The sequence below is a fragment of the Phytophthora infestans genome, genomic scaffold (genome assembly GCF_000142945.1).
Source record: "Phytophthora infestans T30-4 supercont1.23 genomic scaffold, whole genome shotgun sequence".
Lineage (NCBI taxonomy): Eukaryota > Oomycota > Peronosporomycetes > Peronosporales > Peronosporaceae > Phytophthora > Phytophthora infestans.
Window position 1 is genome coordinate 1131690 of NW_003303736.1, and position 9663 is coordinate 1141352.

Here is a 9663-nt window from a genome sequence, read left to right on the forward strand (position 1 = left end):
CCCATGGACACCATGCGCCAGTGCGACGACAACGTCATCATGGAGCGCAGCAGCATCATGCGCAAGGCTGTGGGTTCACTGTTGTGGATCTCGAACTGCACCCGTCCAGACATCACGACGGCTGTGAACTACTTCGCGCGCTTCGTGGCACGACCTTGTGAAGGACATTGGGTTGGTGTTAAGCGCATCCTGCGCTACCTGCGTGGCACCATGGACTACGGTCTGTTCTTTCAGTCTGATACTAACGCGGCGACGACGTTCCAGACTACAATCTTCGCCGATGCTGATTGGGCCGGCGACAACCGAGACGCCAAATCTGTCTTCGGTGCGGTAGTGATGCTAAACGGCATGCCGATCGAGTGGCACTCAAAAAAGCAGAACTCGGTCGCACTCTCAACCATGGAGGCAGAGTATGTAGCGGCTGCGATGGCAGTGAAAGACTGCATCTGGATCAAGCAGCTGATGGTTGAGCTTGGGCTGTGGACACAGAACCAAGCGGCTCTCCTGCTCGTGGACAATCAGTCAGCCATCAAGGTTATGGAGAACGAGATGGCCACACAGCGGAGCAAGCACATCAACATCAAGTTTCACTTCATTCGTGATGCTATCGCGAAGGGTAACGTGGTAGTAAAGTATTGCCCCACGCAAGAGCAACTTGCCGACATCTTCACCAAGCCACTGCAACGCGTGCTTTTCGAGCGGCTACGGCTGCGGCTTCGTGTTGCCCCAACGGCGTAGCTCTCGAGGGAGGCTATTGGATATCCGAGATTTCGCCATGGACTTTGGGTGACGAGGTTGTGGCAACAGCAGCTCCAACGGAGAAGCCGATGGAGATCAAGGAGGTGGAATGCCCAAAGTGGGATGACTGATTTAAGTGCCAGCCCAAACGAAGGGCTGAGTTGCTCGTCGGCCATGAGGATAAGCTTGCATGAATATTTTGTGACTGGTGCCATCACATGCGACGACAAACGGCTTCCGATGACACCAGCACCTGCGTATGAAGCAAGGCTCGTAGGTTAGTCGTAGTGAGAAGCTAACTAGGAGTGTGCTAACTTTCAATTCACTTTCAGATTTACCTTTCAAACAACGCTTCTCGTCTTCTACTCTTCCCGCATTCCTGAAAGTGCTACAATACAAACCCTGGCCTTTCGAGCCGCTGGGCAGCTTCCAGATCATTTTGAGGTGGTAAGATACAGAGAAGAACACACGCCAACGTACACGTTGTCAGATCCACTTAACGTTTCTGCGTTCTTGATGCAGCAACTGCCGTTGGTTTACGACACGATTAGGGAAAAGGAGAAGGAGGATGGTGTACAATTCGATCGATCAAGTTTGGAAGGGCTCGCTTCTAGGCCTGCTGGATGACTTTTTCACTTCCCGTCGAGCTTCAATCCCGTTGGTATTTGCGTGTACGTGCTGGATCAAGTCGGTGCTTGCGCTCCTAGGAGATGGAGGACTGAGTCGCTACGTCGAACGCATGAAATGTGTCAGAGCGCAAGGAGGAAATGGCGACGAGAACTTCAGTTTTGCCCTCCCTTAAGACCGATATGTCACGCGATCGAGCTCGTATTATTGGCAGGTTTAATCAAGTGCCAGCAGTTTTTAAGGTGCTGGATATTCACCTTGAATCCCTTCGTACGGGGGAGGAGATTGCGACTATCTGTCGAGCGTTCGGACATGTGTACAATGCTCTCGTATCAGGGGAATATCTCGAGTGGATCCCGTTTTTCGAGAAAATGTTGGAGGTTTACGACGCAGTTTTCCTAACACCGTCGCGCTTTGCTACAGTTCATGGAGTCTATGACCACACGTATCAGTGTGGAGACTTAAATAAGCTTAACTTGCGTGAAGTTTCGAGCACGTGGAGCCTCCTGACACTGCTGCCTACATAGTATACCTCGTTTGATGTATACCTTGTATACATCGGGCAGTGCTTGCGTGACCGATTAATTCAAGACGCGTGTTCTCTCCCGATATGTTGGAGCTCAGTTACGACATTGTCAAGGTGTTCTTAGAGTTGTGTGACGCATTCTGATCCATCGCGAATCTGATGCGGCAGTTGGAGACCAGTTCTGGACATCTAAATGAAGACGATGTCAACTATCTCAAGTCAGAGCTTAGGAAAGATCCTCAGCTTCTTGGGAGGAGCACACCTCGAACATAAGACAACTGAGATGCCCTTTGTACGCTGCTGCATCAAGCCGCAGCAGGCTCAGCGCACGACCCGGACTTTGTCGAATCTCGGAGCTCTCGTGCTCCAGACAATGCCTCATTGTCGAGAAGAGCCCACGAAAAAAAAGATCTAGTGTGTTTTAGAGAATGTCTACCGAACACTATGGCTGCGGTGATGAAAGGATACGCTGACGTTGTGATGATAATTCTAGCTGCAGATAACTTAGTGGACTTGAACACGCCAACGCTCCACACGAAGGAGACAATCGCTCCTCTGGCTCTCAAGAATGGACATCGCGACTTGTACGAGAACCTCTGTTCATTTGGAGTAGACTTGACGATACGAGATGGCAATGGGGAGGCTGTGCGGGCGGTGAGAACGGAGCAATCGTGGCCACGTGAGGTATCGAGAGAGGCGGCAAGTACTCAGCAAGTGGAAGCTACGGACAAGAGCTCGGTAGCGTATAGAAACAGTCAACGTCCCGCACATCGTAAGCGAACTGCGTTTATCCAACGCGGAGCAGCGCTTCAAAGAGCTGGAAAAGGCCATGAGAGCTCGACAAGGAAGAGGAAACGCAAGAGCGGCGAAGCTTCTGCAACGTCTGCCGCAGCAGAAATGCCTAACTTAATTGAAACTTTGTTCCTTGGAGCAAAAACGACGTCGAATAACGCCGATGTTTCACTTGCGAACACTTCGGCCACATTCGCTCGCTTGCGAGACCTCAATATCCTTGCAGAAGACAAAGCCAACGACGTATTATACGCATGCAACGTCATCAGTCAGCTCCGAGAGGCAACTGCCCAGCCCTCTGACTCTAGCGAACTGGGCATGGGCAGTGTGGACTCGCAGAAGCTGACGCCACACCCGTTATCCACCTCATGCAAAAGTTCTTTCAAGTTGGCCACGCTTGCGCCTGTGCGTCGTGAGCTCTCAGAGCTCACTGAGCTCAGCTCACTGTAGTCTTTGCGGGCTTCGTAGTGGATACGGCACGACTTTATCGACAGAAATGTGCAGGCTCTCGAAGTGTTGAACGTGCTGGAAATAAGGTTGACGAAAGGACCAATCGGTCGGGAAGTAGCGAAACCGTGCGGGCGTACTCTGTGGATCGAGATTTCGTGGACTTGGGGAAGGCATCCAGACTGAATGCCTTCCTTAGTTTCCAAAGTGCTTCCGGACTGATTATCAGTCCGGAAGCACTTTGGAAACTCGAAATGTGAGGCGACTTACATGTAGTTTGGACAACGCATCCAAAACACGTAAGCTTTGTTTTAACTTGGCATTTGTCAGAGCAGCCGGGCCCGGCTCTCCTGTGGAAAGGCATTATATAATGTAAGAGGTCGTTACCAGCCGCGCTTCGCTTGGCTGGGGCTCGCTTCGCTCGCGATTAATAGATTCTCTCACCTGGGAAGTGCAATGCGCGGCTCGCTGGTGAGCTCGGCGCTGGGCCCGCCTCCGCAAATTCCGAGCGGTCCAGCTTCGCGGGCTCCCCGCGTGGATTTGCTGCGGCTACGCGACCTCGCACCCGCTCGCCTTAGTTGGCGCCATAGCTGCGTCGCCCCGCCCCGAAAGGTGCTATTGTGCGTTTGAGCGTGTTGCGCACCGTTCATACGGTGTTTTTGCAATTTTGTCTGTAGTTTGTGTGAGCTTACAGTAGTACATGTAATTTAATTTTTTTTGCTGTACTTCTTTTGTTTACTACGGACAACTGAAAAGCAGTTCATGAAAAGGTACGACTTGTGAACTTAATGTTAGCCAGATCACCGTCGCGACATGCACTCGTGTAAGTACGCTCTTAATAGGCTCTGCGCTTCACGTTCGGCGCCGCTTTGAAACCGACGTGCATACTTGTAGCGGAATACATGTAGCTAGCTTCAACAAGCGGGTTGAGAGATACGAGTCATGTGCGCGCTTCCTACAGGTACATGTATTCGCCATGGTTGTATCTTAGTTAGGTTCGAGCGCACTTTTGCATGTTGCTGTCAGCAACTTGCTGACAGATTTTGGCCACTCCGTGGATAACAGTGGCACTGTGTCCCAGTCTGTTTTTCATTGATGATTGGCATTCGATGGCTGCACCATTCAGTGCACGTTGCAGCTCCAGTTCAACGCTGTCAGCACCGTTTCAGTGAAACAGTGAAACTTTCACTGCCAGTGTATGCATGTATGCCAACAGCTGTGACCGGCGTTGCACTGTGTCAGAGCAGTGGCCTCCTTAGCCATACATGTACAGTAGCAATGTCCGATACATGTACTGCCGCCATGCTCCATGACGACGCTCAAGTGCAACCCGAAACTTGAATTATCTTCATCACCACATCCCGGTTGGCGCTGTCCGAGCTGTGCACAACTCACTTCGTAACTCGCCTCGTTCATCACACCTCAATTAAGTTCAAAGATGTCGACGCTGCTACGTCTCGCACTATTGACATTGGCCGTGGTGCTGTCGCCCTCGCGTACACAAGCTGCCAACAAATACCCGATCATCCTGGTCAACGGTTTCACCGGGTGGGGGCGTGACGAAATGCTAGGCTTCCGATACTGGGGCGGCATCCAAGGCGATTTCCAGAATGAACTAACTGCGCAAGGCTACACTGTCTACACCGCTGCGGTTGGTCCGTTCGCCAGTAACTGGGACCGTGCCTGCGAGCTCTACACGATCATCAAAGGCGGTCGAGTAGACTACGGCCAGAAACACTCGGCCACGCACAACCATCTTCGCTATGGACGCAACTACACGGGGCTATATCCGCAGTGGGGGACAGCCAACGCGGATGGCTCCGTCAATAAGGTACATTCGTAGGACACAGTACGGGAGGCCAGACCGTCCGAATGCTCGCTCAGCTCTTGGCACACGGCACGACGGGCGCTCCGATCGAGGAAGACCCGACGTCCCACGAATTGTTCAAGGGAGGTAAGAAGTGGGTACACTCCATCACGACCATTTCGGCACCGAACCAAGGTACCACCTTGGGTGACGGCTTCTCGGTTATCGGAGACTCGGTCAAGGATCTATTAGCTGGTGTACTAAGTGTCGTCGGTATCCTCGGAGACAGCACCAAAATGATTTATGATGCCAAGCTGGATCAATGGGGAATTACCCCCAAAAGGTCAGGCGAATCCGTTCCAACGTACCTCGAGCGCGTGTTCGCAAGCAAGATCTTCGATCCAAGCTTCAAAGACGTGTGTCTGTGGAGTTTATCCACCGGTGGTGCCAAGGAGGAAGCGACGTGGGTCAAGACCCTCAGTGACGTGTACTACTATAGCTACGTCACAGTCGACACGTTCAACACACGGGACTTGCTATTACGCAAGATCTCGCTGCCTAATCTACTGACTATGCTGCTCCCATTGGACCCTCTCGCTGTCTTCATAGGTGGACGGTATGCACCCGATAGGCTCAAGCTTTCGGCTGACTGGCAGCCCAATGACGGCGTCGTGCCCGCGATTTCAATGGGTTCGGATGGAGTGGGGGCCGCTGTCACGTTCGCTGGGGCGTCTCAACTCGGCAAATGGAACAAGATGCCGCAGTTGAACCGCCTTGACCACCTCGCTGTCGTTGGTATTACACTGCACACACAGGTGCTGGATCTGTACGAGGGACACGCGGCTTTGTTGTATGCTCTGCCTACGAGTTCCAGCTCCCGTCGACTGGCTGACGCGCCGGCTGCAGTGGCGAAGCTAGATACTGCCATTATAGAGCTGACCGCTGCAACGACGAGCGTGGAGACCAAGAGCGATCTGGAGTCACTGTGCCAGAATCCCAAGAACTCGTACGCCCAGAGTTACTGCACTAAGATGCTTGAGGCCGCCCCCACGCGCCGTCTACGTGGATAGGAGGCAGAAATAGTATGGTGCGTAGATTTTGCCCGTGTAGTGTTTTTGTAACTGAGCAATGTGAGCTTGAAGCTATTCAAGTTGAACATGGTTCTAAGTAGTCCAGTTAGTTAGTGACAAGTGAACGCAATGGAAGATGCTCACATTATTAAAGTGGAAGGAGTCAGATCAGATGTGAGCTTCCAAAAAGAATGAGGCGGTATCGATAGTCGAAAAAATGCGAAATGGTCGCACAATTAAAAGCCATGCTAGGCATGTTTTTCGTGTACTGCGATTTTCACTTGGATGTCTGTCTATTAATCGCAACGGGGGTTCAAAACACGAAGGGGGGGGGGCTGACCAAAACTCAGAGGCCCAGTCCCCTGGATCTACTCACAATTTAGCCTGAGTTGTCTACTGACAAATGAAGTGTTCATGCTATAATCGACAAAGCCGTCGTTCAGTCGCACGGCGATCATAAGAGAGGTATTGGCGGTACAGTACTGCACCCCGTTTTCGCGACCTTGGACCTTTGATAAACTTCCGAATGTGATGATTTAGAAACCAAATGAATTATTGTTTGTATGCTAAACTCTAATTTATTTTTAATTCCTATATGATCCACCCCCGCGAAAACGGGGTGCAGTACTGTACGGTATGCTGCGGCCTGCATGAATGCTGAAGCGGATTAAATTACAACGGTTAGTCGTAAATTACAGTGATGCTACCCTTGGCCGCCACAAGCAACATTCACCTGGATGACATCACTTACTATAAAGGATACTCACTTATGCATTACCGTTCTTTTTGATTAAAGTAAGGATAATGTTTCTAATACAAGCTGAACGGACAGGTTATGCACGCTTAGAAAAGAAACCCACTATTTTGGGTATGACAATCCAATGTATCTTATATACATGTAACAGGCGTATTAATATCAACTGCTGAAGTAAATGTATATAAGTTTTGTGCCGAAAACGCTAGTTTTGGATCTGAGTATAAGAAGCTACAGTAGTTTTGGGTCAGAATGACTCGCCTCCTAGAACTCTGGATATAAAATCTTGTGAACTTTTTTTAATGGAAAATCTGTTATTTCAGATATGCGTACTTAAGCTGAAGCGCAGTACCTCCTAATGTCATTTTTTGTCCTATTCTAGAACAAGCTCCGTCGTACTTAAATGGATTTTGGGAGGACAAAATATATCCTAATGCGAAGTCTACAGCGTGCGCGTACGATCAAAGAACCGCGCATGTAAATAAGAGTAGAGTGCAGCAATAATACAAAATACGTAAAACTGTTTGTTGGAGCACTCTTATTTTTGTCGACGATGCCTCATTAATGAATCTTGTTTGTTTCTCGTTAGGAGGTATATTGCCTTTGTACGAGACTTTTTTTTTATGATTTTCGAAAGAGAACTACTTAACTAGTTTATCAATCTTCGTGAGCGTTAGACTCTTCAGCCCATTGATAACCTCAATGTGATTTTCAGACCCCCAATTAAACAGCTTGTCCTCGAACTCTTTTACTTCTAGCTTCCGCGCTGCAATATCGCCGAGGTACATCGGTACATTCTTAACGCAAGTTGTCATCACGGTACCAGTCTTGTCTTCACTTGTTGTGGGCGTAGCAACAGTCCACCCAGTTTCTTGTGCGTGTATGCCACTCAATGATCCTTCCCCCTCGGTAAACAACAGCCAGACGAGAGCCAGACGTTCCTCTTTTTCGTGTCGAAGAATAACCATGCGCTGCATAACGGAAGCATACTCGCCTGAACTTAGTCGAGTTGTAATGCGAAACTTCGAGGCCATCGTGTTCCTTGAATCATTTAAGAGCTGATAGTGCTGTCGACATTCCTGGCGATGAGGCAAAGGTGGCGCATGCCACCGTATCTGACAATAGTCTCGATAGGCGAATGGCTGTGTTATCTTGCCTTCGTATTCAAAGCATCCTCTGTCGAGATCTCTCGTCCAAGTATCTTTTGGATCGTCCCAGTTTGCCGCTGTAGCGTCCAGCCCTCTCATGCGTAAGATCGCGTCAGTCTCAGCGTAGACACCATTCAGCTCGTCAAGACAGGCGGAGAAGATGGCATCATCGTCGAGCTCTCCGCAACTCTCTTGTTGTTGTATGACCCTGCGGACGGTGTATTGTAAGAGTTGGTGACTCGTTGGTTCATCAGCTCATGAAATTCCTGTAGAAGGGCCGACTGGATATCAATAGCTTTACGCAGTCGTCTTTGCTCATCCTCAGCAGCCATCCTTGCAGCGAGTTGGTGCTCTGAAAGCGTCTTCCATACTGAAGTAAAAAGGCTATCGTGTCGCTGGCTCCGTTTTAGTTTTCCTGTAAGTTGTTCAATCTCACGCTGAAGACTCGCTCGCTCGTTGCGACGTTGCTCTCGATAGTGCCTTCTTTTGTTACGGTCCTTTACCTTCTCCAGCTTTCGCGTCATATCAATAACAGCATCATCACAATCCTGTATCGTCAACGTTTTGCCGCGGGGCCTACCCAATCGAGGCGCAATACGTACTAATCACCCAGAGGTTTGTAAATTGGTGCGCTTCGACGATGTATTCGTATTGTTGTCGTTGTCACCACCGTCCGACGCTGATATCGGTGTAAGTACGTCGCAGGAAGCTAAAAATTGATCAATTTCGACCAGGAATGACGTCTCTGGAGTCGTCATAGCCGATCAGGAAGTGAGACCATTTGCACCACATTTCGTGGCTCGGTTACCACTAATATTCAATCTCGCCGATTTGGACCGGGAGAGGCGGTTCCCTGTTTGCAATGCGAATGCGAGCACTGCAGAATGATTACTGTGCTCTATTCATTCTTATGAGCTCGATCACGCCGCTCACCATCTGCACGCGTCATGCGTTCATCTCATCATGCACCCAGGAACACTAAATGATATTAGTATAATACATGTACCCAGGCAAAACGGTAGCCTTGAGTAATAACCCACTTAAGTCCGATCGACGGACGATCTGGTTTTTTTTTAATACTGATAGCGGCAAATTTTGGTCGGAATTTATATTATCAGCTCGATGGGTGGGTCTTATCTTCCATGTGGACATGTATGTGGTTTTGAGGTTGCAAGCTCAGACTCCGACGTTCATTGCGGCTCGTCAAGTGCTCTACAAGCAACGTCGTCCTCATTTCTTCCGGATATTGCCTTGTTGCACGGTCTTGCTGCAGGGTATCGTTGGATAGCAGAAGGGGAGATTACTTGAGTAGGAGATGGTATATTGTAGAATGAAATAAAAGGGATGCAAGCGAGCTCGTGCTCGCTGTTCTGCGCTGGTGAGGCTACGTATCTCCCTCGTGAGCTGTCGGGTGGCTACGAAACCTCTCTGTTCAGAGTGTGCTGCGTCGTGGTGTTCTTGCCGACCGGTTCGTCTTGCAACATGTATTTCGTGCTGTCCAGCTCCGTGAGTCAGCTCCCACTTTGTTTAGCTGAATGCTTGGTATTCGACTTACTTATACACTGGACGTGTGGGTACCGAAAGGATACCGAAATGAGTCGTCTGTACTGTATTTTTTCAAGCAACATAATTTCGTCCTGGAGTTGCTTCACGGTGATGTCGAGGTCATTCGTGTACAGAACTTGCTTGTTTCTGTAGCGAGCTTGATTCGCCCGACAATCCTTACGTCTCTGGATATCGACAGGTGTTTGGGC

General features: G+C 49.7%; 2 protein-coding genes across 2 annotated transcripts; both read left to right on the forward strand.

The window, feature by feature from the left end:
* Positions 1–997: 997 nt before the first annotated feature.
* Positions 998–3133, forward strand: PITG_11387 (uncharacterized protein; the record flags this gene model as incomplete). The annotated part of the gene is made up of 4 exons (XM_002900937.1): positions 998–1011; positions 1071–1185; positions 1789–1816; positions 2400–3133. 4 exons carry the CDS (start codon positions 998–1000, stop codon positions 3131–3133), a joined length of 891 nt encoding a protein of 296 aa, XP_002900983.1.
* A 1435-nt stretch (positions 3134–4568) lies between these two features.
* PITG_11388 (lipase, putative) lies at positions 4569–6007 on the forward strand (the record flags this gene model as incomplete). Its single annotated transcript, XM_002900938.1, has 2 exons — positions 4569–4961; positions 5015–6007. The coding sequence occupies 2 exons, from the start codon at positions 4569–4571 to the stop codon at positions 6005–6007; spliced, it is 1386 nt and encodes a 461-aa protein (XP_002900984.1).
* Positions 6008–9663: the final 3656 nt, after the last annotated feature.